The sequence below is a fragment of the Spinacia oleracea genome, chromosome 2 (genome assembly GCF_020520425.1).
Source record: "Spinacia oleracea cultivar Varoflay chromosome 2, BTI_SOV_V1, whole genome shotgun sequence".
Taxonomy (NCBI): Eukaryota; Viridiplantae; Streptophyta; class Magnoliopsida; order Caryophyllales; family Amaranthaceae; genus Spinacia; species Spinacia oleracea.
This window is the reverse complement of record NC_079488.1, coordinates 61,522,326-61,547,402: the sequence shown is the minus strand read 5'-3', so window position 1 is coordinate 61,547,402 and position 25,077 is coordinate 61,522,326. Positions and strand designations below refer to the sequence as shown.

General features: G+C 36.8%; 1 protein-coding gene across 1 annotated transcript; it reads right to left on the bottom strand.

Annotated features, from left to right (window-relative positions):
- Positions 1-7,920: 7,920 nt before the first annotated feature.
- On the bottom strand, positions 7,921-24,838 carry LOC110778815 (AUGMIN subunit 2). The gene is made up of 6 exons (XM_021983365.2): positions 24,268-24,838; positions 18,571-18,693; positions 15,816-15,920; positions 12,178-12,246; positions 9,332-9,445; positions 7,921-8,654 (listed from the first exon to the last, which is right to left on the bottom strand). The coding sequence occupies exons 1-6, from the start codon at positions 24,385-24,387 to the stop codon at positions 8,355-8,357; spliced, it is 831 nt and encodes a 276-aa protein (XP_021839057.1). The 5' UTR covers positions 24,388-24,838; the 3' UTR covers positions 7,921-8,354.
- Between the last annotated feature and the right edge of the window lie 239 nt (positions 24,839-25,077).

Genomic DNA, 25,077 nt, shown 5'->3' with positions numbered 1-25,077 from the left:
CCCTCCATTAAAGGACCAATAGCCCTGTATTGTGACAATAACGGAGCTATTGCACAGGCAAAGGAGCCTAGACACCACCAGAGAGTCAAGCATGTACTTCGTAGATTTCACCTTCTACGAGAGTTCGTTGAAAGAAAAGAAGTCGAGATAAGCAAAATTGGAACTGATGACAACATATCAGATCCATTGACTAAACCTCTGCCGCAGGCGAAGCACAACTCGCACACTGCAGCTATGGGAATCAAGCATATTGGAGAATGGCTTTGATGTCTCTGTTTAATGTTTTAAAGTTCTAGAGTTTAAATCTTTGTAAAACATTATTGGTTAATCATTCACAATAAATGAAAAGAATTCATTTTTTCCATTTAATTTGTGGTTTATTAAATGATGAGTCCCTTCAATTTGACGATATATTCAAGATAGACTGTCAGGACCAGTCCTGTGACTAAGAAATGTCTATCAAGTGAACTTGAATGTCAAAGGTTGAAAATGGTCCCTAGTCGGAGTTTTCTATAAAATTGGACGCATAGAAAACGTTAGACGATTAGAATGCAAGATGACCAGTAGTTCTGTTTCTTGAACTATGTGGACATGGCAATGTCATAATCATTTGCATAGATACTTACTTTGGGAAGACTAGTATCGGACAAGACCTATGAAACTTTACTGTAAGAGATGAAAATCTGTCATAAGTAAATTTCATTAAAATTATTAGACACTAAATCCTCAATACCTGAGTGATTTGAGATTACTTGTTTGAGAACTGGTTGCTTTGACGTTGACCAACCGTCGCACCGTAAAAGGAGGCTATAAAGGCAACGCTCAGGTAATCACCTATCAAACGAAGTCTAATCTCAAGATCGCAAGATTGGGATTGTCCTCCCATAAATCGGGATGAGATGCTTAAAAGTTGTACAAGGCCACTCGGAGAGCTAGAAACTGTGAAATGCATGGTCGTGCTCGGATGAATCATAGGCTATGATTATCTGTTTATTTGATCAGTTGAACTCTGAAACCGAGAAACACCTCTGGACATAATAAGGATGACAACTCTTACCTTATGTTCAAGAGCAAGCATCGAGCGACAAAGGAATTAGGAAATGCACACTTGTCCCTAAGGACAAGTGGGAGACTGAAGGAAATAATGCCCTTGGTCCAAGTATGCATTCTATGTTAAGTCTAATAAATGCGGTTCAGTATTAATTAACAAGTTAATAATTCAGTGAGATCAAGTAAGCTGAATGTCTAGCTAGAGGCCGCTTCAGTTCAAGTGGAATTAATGATATTAATCCACAGCTTACTCTTGACTGAACTCGTAGGGTCACACAAATAGTACGTAAACGGATCAAGTATTTAATGGCATTAGATACTCCATCTATGGATATTCGGAATCGACGGATCTTGGTTTCAATGGGAGCTGAGATCGTCACAGGCAAGATATGAATACTCCGGAAACGATGATATTGCCGGAAACGGAAATATGGATCGTATCGGAAATATAAATATTATCCAAGTCGTAGATGTTGCCGGAAACGGAAACATGGTACGTATCGGAAAATATTATCGGAAATGGAAATATTGCCAGAATCGGAAATATTGCCGGAAACGGAAATATTGTCAGAATCGGAAATATTATCGGAATCGGAAAATAATTCCGGAAACGGAAATATTAAATATTTGTTCGAAACGGAAATTGATTCCGGAATCGAAAATATTAAATATTGTTCGTATCGGAAATGAATTCCGGAATCGGGAATTTAATCGGAAGCGTATCGTACGAATTAGCATCGGACGAGGCCCGCTAGACGAAGGCCCAGCACGAAGCCAGGCCGTCGCCCAGCGAGCCAACGCACACCAGCGCACGCCAAGCCTCGACCAGGCCCAGCGCAAGGCCAGGCTCAGCCAAGGCCTTGGGCGCATGCGCGCGGAGCGCAGCAATGGGCCGAGCGCTGTGCGCCTAGCGGGGGCCGCAAGGCTTGCGCGGGTGTACGGTGCTCGTGCATTGCTTGTACGGGAATCCTGAAGCAATCAGGATTCGAAGTGTGATTAAATCCTAAAACTATTAGATAATGATTATTTAATTAGAGTCCTAGTAGGGTTATAATTAAATAAATTAGTATCCTAATAGGATTCCAAAACCCTTTCCATAACTCTATAAATAAGTGCCTAGGGTCACATATTTTAATAGATTATTCAAGTATTCAAAGTGAGTTTTTGAGAGAAAATTCAGACACATTTCTTACCTAAGAGTGCCGAAAATCTTTAGTACCTTAAGGGCGATTCTAGTTGGTCAATCTTAAGGCGGATCCGGACGTGCTGTGGACTATCTACGGAGGGACGACACTTGGAGTCCTAAAGACTTGTTCTTGTTCGGTTCGGGCGCAGCTGGGGAAGGCACGCAACAAAGGGTATGCATCTAAACTATGCTATATGATTATGTGTAAATAATATGTATTCCTGGCTAAATGGTTTTTCCGCATGATTTATGAATTGTCATATGTATCATAACCTAACAGCTTCACCCTTGTTTAACTTCACGTGGAACACCAACTTCACGTGAACTAGAAAAAAAACAAATTCTCAAACCCTCCTTCCCCTTTCACGACTTCTCCTCCCTGTTGCTACTGCTCCACCGCAGCCACCTGCTCACGCCGCCACCACCATCCTCAGGCACTCCACCTCCGTCGTCCCTCTCCGCCCTTACCGCCAGTAACTCTCCTCCTCCTTCTCTCAATCGTTTTTCTTCTTTGTTCTTTTCCCACGTTATTTCGTTTCTTGCTCTCCTCCTCTTTCGGTTTTTGTACAGCAGCCACCGAGCCGTGCAACCCCTCCTCACACTGCCTGCCACCTTCGTCCTCCTCTTCGTTTTTCCTATTCTGCACGCACAAGTCAGTCGCAGCCGCGAGTAACCACCGTTGAGCCACCGGCCATCCGTGCTCCGTCCGTCGCCGACTGTGCCCTGCGTGCCTCCGTCCTTGACTGTCGGCTAGCCACCCTTATCTCTCTTTTTGTTTAATTCTTTACCCTTTTATTTAATTAATGTAATATTTATGTTTTAATAATTTAATTAAGGTTTTCATGATTTAAATTATTAGTTTTGATAATTTAATTTTTGAATTCAGATTATATGTTAGTATAACAAATTTAATTATTTTCAGATTTGTTAATTAGGTTTAAATTAGGGTTTTTAATTATTAAAGCATGGATTTTTAAGGTTTTAATATTTTAAAATCATGGTAGAATGATTATAAGTTATTAAAGTTATCATTTTTATGATTTTAAGTATGTTTGATATATTTTGGAGTAGTTTGAAATTAATGTATGTTGCTGGAAATTGTAAAGGGGCATGTTTATTGGAGTTTATGATAATTGGCGATCATTAGTGAAGTAATCACTATGCTAAGAGATTAAGTAGTCAAGTTTTGATGTTGGGAATGTTCTAAATATGTTAGGATGTATTTAGAATGCTTGATTATGGCTGTGAATTATTAGAAATTGATTGGGAATCTTTATTGGTTGTTTTGGGTGGAGAATTCTCTGTAGACGACTTTTGAAATCGTTAAAGTGGCCTATCAATTTGTTTACACAAGGTACGTACATACCTGTGTGTTTGTGGATTATTGCGGAAACTATGCTGAATGTATTTATGAATTGATTTATGTTGAAATTTAATGTTCAATGTCGTTGAATGAATGTGTTGAGCATAGAACCTTATTATGAGAATTATAACATGTTAGCATGGATGATTGATGCAAGCATGTCGGTTGGGAACATTATATTATTTTATATATATTGGTTTAGATCAATTGATCGTTGTTCTCTTTTAGCATTTCACTACTTTATGAGGGCCGAGGACCTTATTTAGTAAGTTGATATTTTACACCTATATAAAGGTGGTTAACCATTGTTAAAGAAAGGTTGGAAATAGTTGGAATTAATTCTTGATCGAAACTTTGTGATCGCTTATTTAATTAAAAGATAAAAGAAGTTGTGATTACTTGTTGATTATATGATTTACGTGATTGTCGAGTCATAACAAGTATTAATTAGTAAATCATGTAAAGTGAAACTCAGTAGCAATAGCTTTAGACCGTGCACGTCTGAAGTGACGGACAATCAGGAGTTGGGGTCATGGGTCGCCTATGGCTTTTTCTGGGGCCGGATTGATCACCGGTTCTATTTTATTCATAAGTTCCTCGATATCGCAGGTCATTGGGGTTACGGAGTCGCGCCCGTACCTCGTCTTCCTTAGTGAAGGATTCTAGTAGACAACTCGGTCCATTGACTATTTCAATTAAAATAATATTAATGATATAAAGGTCTAGTCTAGTCTAGTCAAATGTGATCTTCAAGTTAATTAATATGTTTTGGTTGTCCTTACTTATGTTTTATTAGTATCATGTTAGGAATATTTAATCATTGATTTAGTATGTAGTACTCAGCTTTGATGATTACGTGCTTTGTTTGTGTATGTTGATCATGGCTATGCCTTATTGATCCTGTGATGATCCATTTTGGTGAGCAGTCTCTAAGGATCAATAAGCAGTAATTAAGCACTGTCCATCAACAGGTTTGAAGATTATGCATCATCGGGTTCGGGATTGGAGAGCTTGTAGTTTAATGTAATTTTCTAAGTTGGATTTGGTTTGGCTTAAATAGACTTTAAACTTGTTGAATTAGTTCGTTGACTTTGCTTTTCGTGGTTTGGTTTCGGAGTTAATTCCGTAGTTGACTATTTATAAAATTTAAAGTTAGTTTTATGTTTTCCGCTGCAAAATTCTGAATAAGCCGATACGTTTTCACACGGGCGATAATGCTTTGATAATTCTCTACGTTTTATATTAAAAGGTTATTCTAGAAAAGAGAGAATTGTCGGGGTGTTACATAAAAGAAGTATTCAGGCTATTTATGAATCAAAATAAGTTTTCATAAGTTACAAGAAGGGATTGTCCTCCTATCTTTGGTAGGATATGGTGTTGTGTAACAAGACATCTCTGATTAAGGCTATAATCATCTGTAAAAGCTTAACAGTTGAACTCATTAATTCGAGAAACACTTCCGATCTAATAAGGATGGTTGGATTTTACCTTATGTTCAGCAGTAACACTAAGATACAAAGGATTGGGAACGCACACTTGTCTAAAGGACAAGAGGGGGACTAAAGGAAATGTGTCGTTCACCCCAAGGTGCATTAGTCTAATACAAAGATTCTGATTAATTAATAGAATAACTGATCTAGTCAGATCAAGTGGTCGGAACAACTAGCTGGAGAAATGCTTTCGATTAGTGAGTTCTAATCCTTATTAGGCTCACAACTTGCTCTTGACTGAACCTCAAAGGTCACACCAACAACATATAACGGATCATCGGATTATTGCGATACTTTAATAGGAACATGGGGTTCCAGAACCGGAACCTGTTGTAAATTTTTCAGAACGGATACATGCACACACCAATTTTAGTATGGAGTACACATAATACGGAGTCGGACCATCTAAGAGTATTTCATATGTCAAAATATAACACAATCCAAGCTAATTTTTTAAAAATATAAATTTAGAATTATAATTTAAGCCCAAACTATTAAAAAAAAATCAAATTTCAAACCACAGAGTAGAGTTCTTTCAACAAATTAGCAGTAATTTTTTATTTAAATTTTTAAAATGAACCAGAACCTGATACAACAGGTTCCGATTCTCATTTTCAGGAACCTATTGCAACGCCTTTCCTTTTCGATTCCCATTTTAAGGAACCTATTGCAATAGGTTTCGGTTCCAGTTCCGGAAAGTACTCTGTTGTGCTCACCCATAATAATAATGAAACGTGCTTTCATTATTTGTTATCTTTGGTTGAACAGGGAACATGGTTCACGTGATGTAATTTGCACCATTCTCACAAGACACAACCAATTAGAAAACTGAAAACTTTTTACCCTAATCAACCGACTTTATCAAGAAAGAGTTCTTCGAAAAGTAAAGGATTAGGAATCTTTTTTAGAACTGTATGTTCTCTTTACTTGTAGGTCTGCTTGGCTATTCAAACACGGGTTACTCCCTCCGTATTTATTTAAGAGATACACTTGGCCGGGCACGGGTATTAAGAAAAAGAATTGAATGAAATAAAGTAATAAAACAAGTGGGGTTGAATAGATATTTTAATAAGTAAAACAAGTGGAGACCATGTCATTGGGGGTAGGGGGTGGGAGTGGGGTGTAGATAAATTATTTAATTAGATGGTGGGGTTGATAAATTACTAAAAATGGCAAGTGTATCTCTTAAATAAATACGGCCGAAAAAGGCAAGTGTATCCCTTAAATAAATACAGAGGGAGTAGTTCATAGATCATTGGGTTTTGATTACCAACCAAATACCTACTACAGGCCAAACAACTAAGAAGAAGTCACTTTCTACCATAATAGGTTCTTCCAGTTCCTATAGAACCTTACACAAAAAATTAACTTTTATCTTTAAAAAAACCCTAAAAAGGTCAGGACGTAATCATGAGCGTGAAGAATAAAAAAATAAATCTTTTTATCGAAGGACCCGAAAAAAATGGGTTAGAATCTCCAGATTGTTAATTTTTAAAATGATTTAAGAACTCGATCAAGGAACTCAAACAATACTAAAATTTTCCCAAGATAACGCAGTATGGCAACTAAAAGCGGGGCTAATGTCAAGAGAAGCCTTAATGGTGGTGCCAATTAATAGTTTCAAAGTATCAAAATATTGCAAGGTAAGAAAAGCGATAAATCTTGCTTAAATCATGTGTATCTTTATTTGACGTCCGCATTAGCTAAAATCGCCCGTATTTTTATGCAAAAGTACAACTTTACCCCTTTAAAAAATAACCCCATCTCCCTCCATTTTTTACCCATCTTTAATAAACTTTATTAACAATAAATGAAAATTATAATATACCAATAATTAAACAAAATGTTATTTCAATTAAACGTTCTATTTTTTGTTTAAAAAATTGGAAAGCAGAAATTAAAACATAATAAACAAAATTTCAAACAATAATAAACAATATTATTGAATAATAAACGATAATTTTTTTTTTAAAACAATCATAGGAAAAAGTTGAACAACACTATAACAGTAAAGGAAATAAATTCAAAATTAACGAAAAAGACAAAAAGAAATGAAAATGAGAAAAATGAACGGTGCCGCACAGGCGCACACAAATTGTGCGGCCAACATGGTGCCTCTGCACAGCAAATGCGCCAAGGACATGGCGGTGCCGCGCAAGATATGCGCGAACGTTGTGTCACCGGCGCATTTTCTGTGCGGCGGCACCGTGTTGGCCGCGCAATTATTGTGCGTCACATTATAAAAAAAAAATTAAAAAAAAAACCTCTATTTCACTGTTCACCGGGAAAGGAGGTCGTTGGCGGAAGAGACCCACAGGAAGTGATGCAGAGTGAGAGGTGGATGATGATGGTGGAGGATGCAGTTTAATACGGAGTACTGTATGTATAATTTTGCAGTCAACTACTCGTATAATCGAAGGCCAAAGCTTGAAGTGGGTTGAGTGCTCTGATTCAAAGCTTCAATATATTGACATTAAAATTGTTGATCAAGCCAATCAGAAGAGGAAAGAAAAAGAGAAAGGATGGCTGATTAACACAGAAAAACCGAGGTCGCCGGATCTTCTAACGGGAGGTGGACGAGAGGGTGGAGGGGATTGATTTTCTTTTAAAGGGTAAATATGTCATTTCCCATAATAAACACGGGCGATTTTAACCAATGCGGGCGTCAAATAAAAACCCCCTAAATCATTAGTACAAAATACCAATCAAAATACTCCTAATGCAACTTAAAGCTGAAGTAGATGTAATAAACAGATCTTAGATTGCAATAACTCTAATAACAATAAGCAAGCAAAGCTTGGTACTAAAATTGCTTGAACTCGTATAGAAAGTCAGGGAAGCAAATCAATTAAATTAAGCCTTAAGGAAAAGATAGAGGCAGTTGAATACATTGCTAAAAGTAACAATCACACAAACCTTGAGCATATGATAACCAGTAGCCTGACTTGGCTAATTTCCTTGGTAAAGATTTGATAAGAAGCGTTATGCATGATACAAATTTTCGAAGTAAAAGTTCTGTACTTTTGCAGGAAGGCTTTTGTATGAAGACCTCTAACTTTACAAGCCTGCTCAAAGGATATTCTTGAACAAACCAGGAAATCACTAAAACTGTGGTGAGCTTTTGCTTAAAATATCACAATATCTCATTGGAATATTACACGCTCTTCTCATTTTCAAATTTACACAACACAAAAAGAAAACCTTGCACTTATTATCAAAGTGCACATATCATTGCCGAACAGTTTTTGACGAGGCCGGTACCATCTTACTCGGTTGCTTCACCAAAATTGTCCCCTTCCTGCTGCTCAACCTCTCGACTCTTCGTGCTCTTTATAGCTAAATCATCAAAGCTTGAATCATTTCTCCAAGGAGGTGGAGTCACACAATCGGAGTCCCCCGTTGCACTTTCAGAGGGATTCCTGGCAGGTGTTGAGGGAAGGGAGTTGGCAGAAGAACGACCCGTCCTCAGCTTTTGCAGGGTTGCAAATGATTCCCTCATTGCTGACATGGCTTCAAAAAACCGAGTGCATGATGCCAGAGCGACAGGTATTGGACGCAGCATATCCTAAACCGGAAATCAGGGAGCAAACGGTAAGGACTAAGGAGTAGATTTAAAATGAAACCAAAAAACCTAGTTCGTACTTTAGACCTTTCTGATATTTTCTTATTGTTCAAAACATTATCAGTTAGCAACTTTTTGCTCAGGTCCATAATATAATACATGAAATAACCTTATTCCCGATTTCTTTCATGAAAATTTTGTACTTTACAATGCAACAAGCAGTTTTCTGGATCAGACCCCCAAAATGTCTTAATTTGTACCAAGAGAGCACATATATTTAGCTGATTCCGTCTTCAATTACAGTTATCACATGAAGCTAGACATATGAAATTTAAAGATATTTAATTACAGTTTCAAGCAGCTACATTCTTCAGCCATGTAAAATATTCAGTAGATGAAACCCTCTTAATGGCCCGGCATATGGAAAAGTCCCCTGTGCTTGCAAAGTTGCAATTGTGAAAGGAGAATTCTTGGTTTACCATCTCTATCTCTATATTTATCATAACTCTTTCAGAAACCAAAGCATTAAAAGAAATCTTCACAAGAAGGCGATAAACCAAATCAGAACGCATCAGATTTGCTTTGGGACGGAGGAAGTACTAGATTTTCCCAGTACACATAATAAAAATGTCATTACCAAGTATTTTCAATAGAATTTAACAAAAGATTCAAAAACGTACAGCCCAAACTGATGGTGGTTCCTTAAAGTTCTGGCTCCACTGAAAATCTGCAACTGATGCTGACAACGCACCATAATCACTAGCTGCCTTCATTAGTAACTCCGAGAATTGCTTCTGTAAACATCAACCCAAGCTATAAAAGGGTGCAATAAGCCAACAAAGTCCAGTATTCACGATAATAGAAATCAGGCATATGGTTCATGTACAAAAGATAGAAGCCGAATCATATCTGGGAACATACTGCGGAGCTACAAAAAAGGAGTGGCACTGTGGCAACACCCGTCTTGCACAAGATGCAGGGTTCACTCTTATCGGGAAGCAGGGGAGATATATGATAGGTTACTTTTTGGACCATTCAAGAGGGTATTATTGCTAAAAACCACATTTGTACCAAAATTAACGCTTTATAAACTCAAGAACTAGAATCTAGATGCAAGCTAAAAATGTCTTACCACTATCACCCATGAAACATACATGCTTGTATAAAGGAAGGTAGATATGATTGGTGCTGTTGCTCTTCTAGTCAATCTAAGAGGGGGAAGAGTTATTGTGAAAAACAGAAGGTGTGAGATGTTATAAGCCAAGAAAAACACCAAAGATTCAAGTAACTTTATGCTGATACCAATTTTAATACATTACTCTGCTTCTATAAGAATAGTAAAGGTATGTTACTTGAAGTGGTTTTAGACTTGTATTTATAGTAAACAATTATGATCTTAGTTTAATTTGTTACGTCCTCCCCTTTTTTTTACTTGACCTATTTCATTTTTGCACAAATACTAAGGTGGTGTGACAAAGGGAGGTAAAAGACAATAATACCCCTACCCTTCTCCTTCGAAAACTGACAACGAAGACATACCACCAATGCCATTTACACCACCACTGTTTACACTACACCACCACCGGCACAACAAATCAAAATCAACACCAAAAGTGGAGAATAAAACCAAAATCAACACTAATTGTGATCACCTAAAATTTAAAGAAAACTTCAGATCTAAAATAATTAGTTGAAACTTTAAAATACAAAAAAAAAAAAAATTAGGAGAGAGAAGCCCCAGCCACCGGCGGAGTGAAGATGCCCCACCTTTATCAACAACAAAAGCCAGCAAACCTCAAAAAACAACAATAACATCAAAAACCTTCATGAACAATAAAATCCAGCAAACCGCAACTCCGGTGAGGGACAGCGACAGCGGTACCAGCCACATACAAAGAGAGGAGACAGAAAAACGAGGGCATGCACATTTTTTCACAAAATGGAGGCCATGGAGGTCGAATTTGGCAATGGTGGTTTCAGATCTGGAACCCCTGGCCAAATCCGACCACCACGGACTCATTTTTTTGTAAATTTCGTGAATGGAGAGATGGCGGTGACTGTGAGGTTGGTGGTGAAAATGTTGTGTTGGAGGGGAGAGATGACAGATAGGAAGGGTGGCAGAGTTGCGGTGGAGGGGAGAGTAAGTGTGGACTGTGGAGGTGGTTGTCTTGAAGAAGAAGAACAGGAATGAGAGATAGTGTGGGTGAATTAAATGAGTGAAAGAATATGATGGGTTGAAGAAGTGAGAGTATAGGGAATAGGAGCTTTACATTATAGAAGTTGCCAAAAAAGTAAACGGATCAAGTAAAAAAGAGCTTCCTAAAAAGGAATACATTATGAGAATATGAAGTGCAGTTCCTTTGACAAGCCTATAATACTAATTCATGATCAAGTGAGCTTCAACCTTGGTGCACACAAGATAGATATAGGCACTACACTTACTTGGATCGAAGAGGATCAATGGATTCCAGAAAACAAGCTGCCTTGAGTCCCTATGACCTGGTCAACCTTGTTGTCAATCCCACACACCTGTTAGGCCCACGTTGTGGTCTGGTCCGTCCATGGTCCAGCCATGTTTATTGTTTTCTTAGATTTTGTCCATGGGTTTTTACTTCCTACTAGGGAAGAGGTGTTCTCATTCAAGAATCGAGAATCTTAGATTTCATTACATTTAAGTCAAAGCTCTGCCAATTCGAGTAGGAGTAGGATCAATTTCAGCCTCTATACTCTATAAATAGAGGTGCCTCTCATAACTTTGTTACACAATTCAGAATAATAATAATTCAAAGCGTTTGCTTATTTTCTTGCTTTGCTTTAATTCCAACGTGAGTTAAGGTTAGGAACATCTAAGTCTTAGGTTCAGGAGTGTTCTAAGAGTTTATCTCAAATCATTAGAGGTTCAGGAGTGTTCTCTAAAGATTGAGGGAGGTTTAGGAGTGTTCTCACGAGGAGAAATATCGGTTACTTGATTCTATGAACTTGATCTTCATTAAGAGGGTTTTGTTTGCACATCAATACAGGTCAAGAAAAAAAGAACGGAGGAAGTATTTTACTTGTTTATGATTGCCTGAAACACTAAAGCTACTAAATAAGCTTGTTGATGTGGACAAACCAGTAGCGATCTCACGTCAATAAAAATTGTTGGAAGTACATGCTTGTTTTGGAAACTAACATTAAACCCTGAAGCATTAATCCAGTAGCCCTATGAAAGACCAGCACATAATGAATCAGAATATCAACAGAAAAAAGTCAACCACTCAACATAAACGTAAGTCTTGCCTCAAGCAGGGTCTAGATAGGTCCAGATATGAAGGGGTTAAGATAATGCTTCGGAAAAGACCCCCACAGAAAAACAGAATAGCGCTAGAATATCGTGACAAGAAAAGTTCGGGCAAAGTTAAAGCCATTTAACCACGGAAAAATCTTACAACCACAATAACAGAAGCAGAAAATTATATAACGAAGGTCAGGTATTTTCTTCGAGTAGGTTATGCTCTGTTGGAGAAAAAAATTGCTGATTACCAACCTGGAATTCTGCTTCCACGGGAATACAATCCAATGAGTACGGCTGTTGAAGACGGGCAATAATACGATCCTGAAAAATTACAATACAATGAAAGAAAAATTGCATCAGTAGGTGATACAAACAGCTAATTTTCTGCCAAAGGTTAATACATTCAATGCATACTTTGCTCCAAAAATGCACTCTCCACAACCACAGGCAGTTTAGGCAGGACAATTTAACCCTGATGCAGAAGTCAAAGAAGAAACAAGCTTAATAAAATAATAATGTTGCGTCTCAATGGCAAATATATGCCTAGGTGAAAGAGAGGGGTTGTTTTGACAATAAAAGAATCATAACTATAGACTGTATGCTACTGATCTAGCAAGAGAAAACCATAACTCAGTAATTAGGTGTGCTAAGTACCAACACTATGCAGAGTGGATACCAGAACATTGCCATGAGATAAAAAGGAAAATCAAAGTTCCTATAAACTACAGAGAGGCTAGGGTCCTGTCTTCGTAAGTACAATGACTCTGACAGAGCAATTGGAAAAGAATCTGGTTTATTTTAAACATGATAGATTTGTGGTGCCAATATTCCATAGTTCATTTAACAAATACACAAATGGATAGCCATAAACTTCACAACTTCTCACGTTGTAATTAGTAATCCTTATTAGGTAGGCCTGCTACATTTCACTAGCAGCCAGAATTTTCCGTGGATGTTTCTGAATTCATGCATATCGTGAGCCAAACTCGAGCCAGAGAAGCGTATCTTTTAGCATGTTATTTTACTTTCTAATTGCAAAAAAGTGATTCTTTTAGCTTGAAACACCATGCCTTAAGTTCAAAGGAGAAAGCCACACAAGAATTATGTAATTACGGCTATCATCCAATGTATAAAAAGGCTCAAGGCACACCTAGGCAATATGGTGTTCCTTGCACCTTAGATTCGCCTCGGTGTGCCTCACTTCAAATAGTAACAAATAATTGTGAAAAACTGGTTTGCGCCGTAGTGTGCCTCAGCGCGCCTAGGTGCGCTTTAGTTGTGCATCGTTAAAATCGTCTTGCCCAGACCAGTGTTTAAAAAAGCGCGCTTAAACGCTGAAGCGTGAAGCTCTAGGGAAAAGCGCTTAATTAGGTCTGAGCGAAGCGTTGTGATTAAGCGCGCTTAAGCGCATGAAGCGCAAACGGGAATTTTGGCGCTTCATTGAATTTTTTTTTATTATTATTATTACTTTACGACTTTACGTTGAAAGATTTTTTATATATGTTGCTATTGTGTTTTGGACCACACCCTATTAATCCTTAGCATTAGAAAGTGGGTCAAGAGTCCAAAATTTCCAAAAGAAAAGGAAAAAGAAGAAGAAAACAGTCACAATAGCCGGCCCTAGTTTCTTGATAAGCACTATATTATATGCTATATTTTTGTTAAAACAAAGAGTAAAATATTTTTGCAAGCAAATCTGATGTTTAAATATTTTTGTGGTTATTTTAGTAAGATATATATGCATAATAGTAAAACAACCTTTAATTTTTAAAAAGTGCGCTTCACTTCGATGAAGCGCGCGCCTTGCGCTTACGCTCTAAGACACACATCGCTTTTGCGCGCTTTGTGCTTTTTTATACACTCCACAAAAGGCGTCGGCTTCGCCTCAGGGGCACCTTTTTATACACTGTTAACATCTCAAATTTACCCGAAAGGATCTCAGTCTAACAGCTTTGAGTGAGTTTACTAAATGCATTCAGATACAAAGGCATTTCTCATGCCACAACATTCAGTTCATATACTTCATATACTGGGGATTTCAATTTGATGAGACATATTCCATGATAAATACAGGATCTACCACGGAGGTCATATCCTTTAGAATTTGTAAGAAAAGGAGGCGACACATACATAAAGCCAACTTTTCTCTTGAACTAAAGCTAAAATAAGGAAAACAAAGTGCGAGAGGGGAAAAGTAAAAAATGCTCCATTTAACAGCCAGAAGTATACTTTGTCTTCCCAGTTCTACATTGGTGACATGTTGCTCGATTCAATATTACAGATCTCCTCCATTACAAAACTAAACAATTTTGTTGAATTCCAAAGTATAAGTACAGTCCAACACTTTCATATACCAAAATTGTTATCATACCTCCATCAACCTTAAGATGATGAAACATTTGACAGACATAACCTTTTCAAAGCTAGCACTTTGCATAAGTAATAGAAAACTTGTCCCCTCCTTCCATCCCAAACTAATATTTCACCTCTAAATGACAGGGATAATGTTAAAAGGCCTTAATAAAAGGCCGCAAGAAACAATCAAAATCTTGAATTTCTGTGTGTAAAACACATAAAGATGTACTGAGGTGATAAGGGTCCCAACCCTAGGCACAATGCACGGGCCATGAGGTGCAAACTCTCATTGAAGGGAGGGACATTTAATTGATAAAAGATTGTATCAACGATCTGCTGTCAAAGCCCGCAGAAACTGTGGACTATTTTAACAATGCTATCAACTATTGTAAAGATCCGTTAATATCTATTTTTGTTACCTTATCTTTTCTTTAAGATCAATTGATGAAAAACAAGTATAGGAATTAACGAAGGAGAGGAGACCATGAGTCTTCAACAACGTAAAAGTGAGCACGTCATTGATGGAGTGTGATTGGCAAAGAGTAAAATGGATACATATTTCCCAACAAGTGTAATGAGATAAAACCCTCTCTCAAACCAAAATATCCACAGGTCAGCAATAACAAGACAATCAGCCGATAATTCTCTTCCAATTGTCAATCAGTTTCTTTTTAGCAAAGATCGAGAAGGGTATAGTATCACATAGAAAATCCAAAGTTTTCTAGGACAAGCTACGGCTTGGCCATTGATGAGCCATCAGCCAAGTCAATTGCTTCCACAACTCCTATTATCAACAAAATCAAGCAACTGATAAATCCTTCATTTCTAACTTAACAGTATCGCGTACTGTACACTAATTAAAAACAACAAAGGACATTTTATCCACCAAAATTCATGGTAAGTCTATGGAAGGTAGATTAGATGGATTGTGTACATTTGAAGGATAGATCTCAAAAATCGCAGTTTTGAGTAGACATTTTATCCACCAAAATTCATGAAGGATATTAGTTCTGTTTAATTCCTAAACCTAGATAGCTCAAAGCTCAACAAAATTCTGAAACTCTATCTTAATTTTATTCATTGAAAACGTGTCCTTATATATTCTACAAGTTCAGGCCTGTCAAGAACTCAAAGACACCTAAAACACGCAGCCAAAAGAAACCTAATACAAGTTGGAATTGAAAGTCTTGACCAAGTCAACTATTGACCCAAAAACAAATCCTAAAGTAATTATAAACTGAAAATGAAACTAAAACAATTCCTAAACACACTATTGAAAATCACGGAACACCAATCCTAAACAAGTTAGGAATTAAACTGCATGAAAAGCAATTCTTGACACAACCACAAGTTAAAACCACGAAAAACTCACTCAAATGAGTGCCAAAAACGTGTTAGCTAAAAAAAATGACACTTAAACACTAATGCAAGAACCATTGCTGCACGCATCATCTATGGAGCATTTATTTTCAGGAAAAATAATAAAATCAAACTTCTTTTAGAACAATGAATGCAAGAAAAATCAGAAACCATACCTTGTTTTGAATCACGTCTTTCAATATAGTAGTTATCCTAGCTAAAGTCTCTATCTTCTTTTCCATTTCGGTCACATGTGTCAAATATGCCACATTCTTGTCATCCTGCAAACAAAAAGAAAAATACTGGTTTGTTCAATGGAAATCAACTGGTCAGCAGCGAACATACAAACATATTGCTGCCACAAGAACAACAGGGAGTTTTAAAGCCCCCAAAAAGAAAGGTCTACACACAGACATAAACTGTTATTCACTTATTTGAAACTAAAAATTAATTAATCTCCATTTCAGCGAAAAAGACTTGTAAAATTCTTTTTTTAGAACTAAAATAATAACTATCCAATAACCACAATGAAGAACCTATATCTTCTAGTTGACAACAGCGCTTAGACCCATAATACTGTACATGAAGGATATTGGAATGAAAATTCCATGCATAACATTTTTCCACGCCAGTTACAATATTAAATGATGCCCCTGTAGCTTGGTACTTTCCACCTGTTTTATTCCTAAAGCTTTGTAAAGTAAAAGAGTAAATCAACATTTACTTGTTTGACGATCTCTGTGTTAGGCTTTATATAAAATGAATGAGAGTACCTTTTGTCCTCTCCACACTTTTTCTCACAGGATTAACAAGCGGCATTTCCATTTCGATGGAGCCAAAGATTCATTTGTTCTTTTGATGTAGGATGTAAATATGTAATGGACTAAATCAAAATGGCTCTTAAAACTCTTCGCTTCTTTCCCATAAAGTAGAAGATGGTCGTTCGCTTGTCGTCCCGTTATCGCTTTTGGGTCAATTGAAAACAACCTCTCTGCAATTGCAGGGGTAAGGTTGCGTACATCCAACCCCCCTTACCGCGCTTCTTGCGGGAGACTCTTTGAGGCAATGGGGTAATGATAATGATAATGATTAACAAGCGGCATTTTGTAACAAGGTGTAATGCATCAAAATAAGGAAAAAGATATTTGGAAAGATTTGATAGTAGATTTTATTCGATGTGATTAGGTCATCAAGTAGAGCATGCAATACCAGCATCGAAGTGGCTGGAAACTCTCACTAAAAAGCTAACAAAATAAAAATTCTCATCAATTTTCATAATGCCTTCTCTTTGCCTAAACTCCTCAATTTATTGACTAATTAACTCCCTCTTCTTGTTGCTAATGCTACCTCGAACTGAATCATGATACTTCCTAATGTGTCCTCCCCCCTATGCCTGATGCATTACAGAAGCGCACAATGTACAATCCAGTGAATCCACTATAAGTTGTTTGGAGGAGCTAAGTAAAAAAAAAGTGTGTGGAAATCCTACTAGAAGGAAAATCTATGAAAAATTAAAACTACGGGAAAATGTGGAAAAGCAAAACTACGAAAATTAATAATTTTCACTTGTTTGATTGTTCAATGAGTACAACTATTGAACAGTAAAATGGTTTACCTCGTTTTCTATTGTTTGATTAGTTTAACGAGGAAAACTGTTGAAATTACTAATAGAATTTCAGAATTTCATAATATTTCACCCCATTAATTTTGTAGGGAAAACTACGGAAAACTAAATGATTCAGTTATAACTAAAAATATTTCTACATATTTTCACAGATTTCCTTTTCCATAGTTTTCTCTACCAATAAACTAACAACGTTATAATTGAGGAGTTCATGCAAATCTACACTTTTACTTAGTTTTCCCAATTAAAGTTAAGTTACCTAATGCAGTGTTAGTCACCAGAAAGAGAGTATCTCAACTGTTTTCAAAAATAAAATAAAAAATGGGAAGGATAATCCGATAATGCATGCAAAAATTCGTGGAGATTATTTCTTTTGTCTAGATTCTAGAGAGTGACATAGCAACTTAAAGGTCGTGGAAATTGTTTTACTTTGGAAATATTGATTTAAATAATCTTGCACTCTCTACTTTCATCTATTTTTCTTTTTTTGCAATTACCAATTCCTCTGCTTATTTTCATTAAAATCTGATTAGCCAGGATCTGGTCTCAGTTCACTACATATTTTTCAACCATCCAATCCTCAATTATGGGTTGTTCCGTTCAACTTATTTGACTTGTTTTGGACAAAATAAGTTAAGATACTTTTGGATAAAATATAAGTTCAGCTACGATAAGTTCATGCTCAGATAAAATAAGTTCCTTTTACACAATTTTCACACAAATAAGTTTACATTTTTTCAGGGATAAGTTCAAATAAGCTAACATAAGTTCATATTACTTCCTCCGTTTCTATTGAAGTGCAATACATAGAAAAACACGTAGTTTAAGAAACTAACTTTATTTGTTGTGATTACTTTAATAAACAAGTGGTAACTTGTATAATAAACAAAGGAGCGTGAGTTTATTTTAAATTCTGATTCAAAGCCAATCATGTGAGAAGTGCAGTAAATTTTAAATATTGGCAAGCGGGGCAAGTGGGCAAGTCGAAGGAGAGAGAGAATAAAATACTAGAGAAAGTTGCCAAAAATAGTTCTGCACTTATTCAGATACAGTTATAAAACTACGAGAGTATCATTAATGTTATGTTCACTTGAGTTTGAGTAACTCACAAAAACATCCCTTCCAAGAGTTTCAACTACGAAACATACAAACTAAAAAACACTGCTTCACTTCTGCAGATAAATAAAATCATGGAACTATAACAAGTAACAAACAAATATCATGCATCCATTGATGAAACTAATACCCACGTTTATCAGGAAAAAGATAGATAAGAATGCATAATGGATAAGATTTCAAACTCTGACCTTTCTCCCTCGCAATTCTACTTCTAAATCTGCAATTTTCCTCTGAACCGCTGTAAGGTCTCTTAAAACCCTTACCAAATCATCACTCTTTTCCCCCGCAACAGATGGATTGTGGAGCGCCTCCTACAAAAGGGAGGGACAGGGACAAAATTGAATTATTGCATAACCCACGGCTGTGCAATGAGTTGCTTCAAAATGAGTGCTAAAAGAAAGTGAAATATAAGCATAAAAGCAACAACCGAAAGAAAAGGGTGTAACCCTAAAGGATTAGCAGCAAAGGCAAAGTACGCATCTCAAAAAAAAAGTCTGAAAACAAACATCAGCTTATTTTGCAACTAGCAGAAGAAAACAGGCAAAACCATGGGGTAAAATCAATGTTGATAATTTTCATCCACCGAAAGCCCCACATAAGATGCCTTAAAGACCTTCAACCTTTTCACTAGGCAGACATACGGGTCACCGATCTTTCGGTAATAGGGGCAGATGGTAGACCTCAGCCACACTTTTGTGCCCCTTCCAGAAGCTCCTTCTTCTTAAAAATGAGATCATACATCTACCAAATATAATGAAGTATGAGTCCCATTGCCATGCAGATCAATCACAAAACAACTTCAGTTTCCCACCCACCAACCCAAAAACTCTATAAAAATAGAAAAGCAAATAATCCTACCCACCAACCCAAAAGAATTATAAAAAAAGAAAAGCAAATAACAGAAAGGAAGATGAGATTGAAGAAAATGATTAGCCAATTGATGCGAGTAGCATATAAAGAGTTGAGGTAAGAAAGACCGTCAAAGAGGCAAATTAAGATCACATTCAAAGTAATTAACTGTCACCCTAACACACTCATGCATCGGAATCATAAAAGAAGAAAGCACACATTTTTCGAGAGGAATGAAACAAAGTTGATGCACAACAACAAAACATCTTTTTTGTGGAGATATTGAGCATATTATATCACAAAACAACAAACACATCAAACAAGCAGTCATTGTAAGATTCAACACTTCACAGCTAGAGAGGGAGCCATCTTTTAGGAAAGGTTCTCCCTTAAACCCCTAACCCAGCAATCTACCTATCGGGTAATAAAAGAAAAAAAATTGTGAATGCGTCCACGATCGCGGTAAAAGTTGCGTTGTCGCGGAAACCGCTTGTAACGGTTAAATAGAACGGATCGTGGCTAACACGGTGTGAATTTTGACTAAAAATTCAAATTAACATGTTCAGGCCTGATAATACTTGAGTGTAAAAAATATTATTTTAACGCAATACATCCAAACTTATCATAATGAGTGGGTAAAATATTTTGTGAAAAAATTATCATTCGAAATATCATGTTTCATAAAATACGTAGTAATTACTATAATATTTTTGGCCAATTTGTACAAAAGAACGGTGCAACGGAAAAAAAACGTTCTAACACGGCTAGTTACCGTTACTTAACGGGTGACACCGTGAGAAAGGTGTGATTTTTGTCACACCGTTCAGAAAATCCAAAATCCATTACAGAACAGCCGTTTCGTAAAGGAACGACCCAATTTTAATTCCATTGGCGTAATAGCCTTTACACGGGTGTAAATCTCAAGTTTGCAAAGTATAAGTATCATTAACTGAATAAATCCAATTTGGATCACTAAACCAACCTCAAGGTTATCCTTATCCAGACCATATTTCTTCCATGCCCGGCTAGCCGTGCTCTTGGGATTTAATCCCACCAATCACTATTATGCACGTACACATGGAGAATCACCCATAACTCATCGGTTTTATATTCCCTATGCCACACATATTTACCAAGGTAGCAACATTCCACTGAAAGCAGTCCTTAACACCCAAACCACCTTCGGCCTTGGGTGTTCAAACATCCCAGAAAACGAGGGGTATTTAGTGCAAGTAGCCTTCCCTCCTCAAAGAAAGGCACGAAAACACAGACAACTTACTTAGGTATCATGAACTACCAGTACAAATAGGGTTGAATTTGGGGGAGCACAGAACAAGTAAGTTGAAGGCACATTATTTCAACCATAAATCACAATATGCAACATTCAGTTGCTTAGAGGAAAGTGAATCGCCAGGTATTGAACCAGCTAAAAAACCAGAGACCTCTTGCTGTACTAGTTTCTTATGTTTCCTTACGAGGACACCTTGTCCTCTTGCTGTACTTCTCTCTTTTTCTTAATAAAATATTTTTTTCTATCACCAAAAAGAAACAAAACCAGAAGCCTCGAGAATCCTCTGCTCAACAGAAGAAGAGACATTTCCAAAGTATACAGCAGACTTTTGCGTACAAGATAAACCAGAAGTGAAGTGTAGGTATGAAGTCCTAAGAGTAGAAAAATAAAAGAGAGATCATCTTTGCACAAACAAATTAGATCTTTGACAAAGCATAAGTGTGTAAGTCTCAAAGCCTAGCGCAATCAGTGATATGAAAAACAAGGCAATCCTCAACTACGCATACTGAGATAATAAGTACATAAGACATAGAGGAGAAGAAACAGAGCCCTTCTTACCCGTTAAATAGCCATGGAAACTTCCATTCAGCAAAATTGTGTATTTTACACCCATCTATACTAATATTTAATAACAGGAACATTAGCAAGAAATTTAGAGTACCTCTTAAAAACTTCTTCCCATTCTATTTTCTTTAAATTTCATGCCCCTTCCTTCTCAATTTCATGTCTTTTCACCACCAAAAAATTCATGCCCCTTCACCTTCCATAAATTTTATGCCCCTTTTATCTTTTAATTTTTCTATTCATTTCAAGTAATTTTATTGTCTTTATCTTTTTCTTAGTGAAACGCGAAATGAAATACATTTACTCTTTTAGTCATATTTTGAAGGAAAATTTGGTAATATTAATCCAACCTTTGGCCGATTTTCTTTTATTAATCCCACCTACGACATATTTTTTAATAATCCCACCTTTACTACCCGACGACTTTTATTGGGCTTAAGTGGCCGGTAATCGGTGAAAAATTCAACGAGATGGTGATGAATTGATGACGATGACTGAATATATCGAGAGAGAGTACTGCCATGTAGAGAAATAATGCCGCTTACAACAGTTTTATGACCTGTTGGGCCCAATAAAAGTTGTTGGGTAATAAAGGTGGGATTATTAAAAAATATGTCGTAGGTGGGCTTAATAAAAGAAAATCGGTCAAAGGTTGGATTAATATTACCAAATTTTCCTATTTTGAATTGAAAAATTAAACTCACCTTTAAAACATAACAAAAGTCTGTGCATGACACGTGATCAATACTAGTTTAAAAAATTGATAAGGAAAATTGTGGACATGCATCATTTCTCCCAGAAAAAGACCCAACTAAGAGAACCGTATGCTTTGCGGAGGTCAATCTCACCAGACATCAAGGAGAGATGGTTTTCCTATTATAGAGTTTGATGATGTCTTGGGCAATCAAAATGTAGTGAATGATGATTCTATAAGCACTCTAACTTTGGGAATCAATCCCTTGAAAAACTTCTTTTAATCTCATACTTCCTACGTTTTTTAATACTCACAACGTTTGTTATTTTCACGCATGCCGATACACAACTTTGGTCATTTATATCTTAAATTCTATGTATTCAAAAATTATAAGAAGTTGATATTTTGAAAATATACATTGAGACGATTCTAACAAGATTCCACATGACTACTCCCTCCGTCCCGGAATACTTGACCTGTTTTCCTTATCGGGCCGTCCCTTAATACTTGACCTGTTTCTAAAAATGGAAATATTCTAACAATATTATATTATTTATCACTCCACCCTTATTAACCCACCTACCCCCTACTCCATACAAAAAAATAATTAAAAATTCAACCCCTACTCTCCCCCAACCCCACCCCTTTACAAATTTCCCACTAACTACATTAAAATAATACCCCACTATCAACTACTACCTATTAAATTAAATAAGTCAATTCAAGTCCCTTAAACTCTGTGCCGGTCAAACCGGGTCGAGTATTCCGGGACGGAGGGAGTATGTTTTATCTTATATAAAAAACATCAAGAATAGTCAAAGTAGATTATATGAATAGTGTAAAAAGTCCAAACGTTGCGAGTACTAAAAAACGGAGGAAGTACATAACATTTTAGTGATAGCCTCATAAAGGACTGAACAATATACTATAGGTCTGAAATCTAGCACTGATCCAAATTGATCAACCTCGGAAATGATAGTAAGAGAAGTAGTACTGAGTTACTGACCTTGACAAGAAGTTCACCACTAGAAAAAACTTCTAAAACTGCTCGAGACACATCCTCACCAACAGTTTGCCAACAATCCTAGTTGAATTGACTACCAAATCCATCCACCCCTGGGCTCTTATTCCTTGGAGTTGAGAAGAATGTCTGCTTAACCTCACCAGCAGAAAAGGGAGGGGTTAAGAAGCTTCTTTACCCTGCCTCACCAAATACACATTCACAGCAGTCCTAACCTAGGATGCTCGGACTCGGGTACGGGTGTCCGACCCGGGTACGGGTCCAAGAGTCTGACACGAAATATTCTAAAATGAAGGACTCGGAGACACGTTTTAGAAGTGTCCAAAATTCGGATATGGACTCGGGGACACGGCAGATATAATTTATGTATTATATAAATATTCATAAATACTTTACTCCTGTCATTATTTTTTATTATCCCAAAATAATTATACTTTGCATTTAAATGGCAGAGGAATCGAAAAAAGAGTTAAAAACTTTATAGTAACTTTATGGGGAAAGATAACTCCTTTACTATTTTAGCTTAAAATAAAATAGATGTCATTGAAAAGTGTATATATGTTGCAGTACTGTACAGCTGTAAACCTTTAAATATACTTCGTATTTGACTTTTCTCCCTGCCTACCATATGCTCCTTTCTCATGTAACCATGTGTTCTAATTTCCTTCGGGATGCAGTGGTATAGTTATTACATACTAAGATTGCTGCAATATGCATTTTCTTGTTACTATTAAATAAATATACAGGCTCCAAAATAAACAAAAAATGTTCTAGATATTACTGCGATATTCATGATAATCTAGCTAGAAATGTAAATGTGTGACTGCTTATGATTTATTCTTGAAGAGGATTTTTTTTTTCATTTGTGTCATTTAACTTGTAGCTGACATTACCTAAACACAGCTCTAATCAGAAAAGGTCAATGATGCCTCCCTGTAGCAAGAATAATCAGCTCATATGTGGCAGCAATGGAGAATAGTAAGGCTAAAACACCCAAGTCCCACACTTCTAACATGGAGTCTGCACTGTGGAGTAGGCATTGGCAAAGGGTAGAATTTCCTAGACCTTGGTGCTGCTGGCTGTCATGAGCATAAGGAGGAAGCAGATGCTATTTTTTGTTTTTTTTTTGCTTTACTTTTCAGTGAGTATTGCTGAACTAAAAAACATTAGCTTTATAATCCCAAACCTATATTGACACTACACTATGGAACATGTTTTGGGCAAGCACCAAATTGAAAATTTGTTTATTTTCTAACACTAGATTGGGAAACGGTACTATTTCCATCAAACCGATATCGAAAATGCATTTGCAAGAACTATTATCATAGAGATATTGAAAATGCTCGTGGTTTATCCAATTACCCTAAGGCCTAAACCCAACACTGAGTTAACTATGAGCGAGAATTCAAATTAAATAAATCAGAGTATATGTTAAACATTAGCAAAAATGCAAAAAGAAAGGAAACCTGAGGAGGGGCAGATAGATGAAAGCCGAGATCGGAAGCAATGGAGAGAGCATCCGACATGCCGCCGACTCGCCTCAGCGGCTTCTTCCCAACCCACGAGCTGTCACTTCCGGTCGACATTTTTTTAATGTGGTTTTTGGGTGTTTCACTTAAGAATCCAATAAAGCCAGTTTGGCTCAACCCAGCACCTTGATAGGACTCCAAAATCGAATTCGCTGGAAATTCAGCAAATCATTTACCCTAATTTCATCATAACGACTCACTATTACCCAACAATATCAAAATTTTGCGGAATTCAACGCAGAATCAGAGAAGTTGGTAATTTTCAGAAACCCAAGATAATTTCAGGAAATTTTAGAATAACGAATTGATGGATTAACCAGAATTCAGGTACAGCTGGGAGAAATTTTGATGAAATTCTGAGAAATGAGACAAAATTTAACGATCAGGTAAAGAAATTAGGCTTCGCTAACTAGATAAAGGAGAATTTTCCTGGGAATTTTTCCTAGGAACGATTTACCAAGGGGTTTTTACTCGAAGTTCTTATTCACTAAAAACGTCAGCGCGAAAAATACAATTTTACCCTTTAAATGAAAATCAGCCCCCCAAATTCACCCTTTCCCCTTCATCCCTCCCCTTCCTTCCCTTTCATGTTTTATCCGGCCACCTTCAACAGAAGTGAACCCTACCGTCATCATCGGCAACACAAAAACGGTTGTCAACGTCAAAGAACCGCCGCCACCGTCAACCCCTCCCTCACTTTACCCCTCCTCTTCCCTTCCCTGCTTATATACAAATTAATTAAGTAAA

Excerpts from the sequence above, each read along its gene's own strand:
- LOC110778815 (XM_021983365.2), bottom strand. The coding sequence starts at position 24,387 with ATGTCGACCGGAAGTGACAGCTCGTGGGTTGGGAAGAAGCCGCTGAGG. Across the intron at positions 18,694-24,267 it reads ATCTATCTGCCCCTCCTCAG|GAGGCGCTCCACAATCCATC; the intron begins GTTTCCTTTCTT and ends TCCCTTTTGTAG. Across the intron at positions 12,247-15,815 it reads AAGACGTGATTCAAAACAAG|GATCGTATTATTGCCCGTCT; the intron begins GTATGGTTTCTG and ends GTAATTTTTCAG.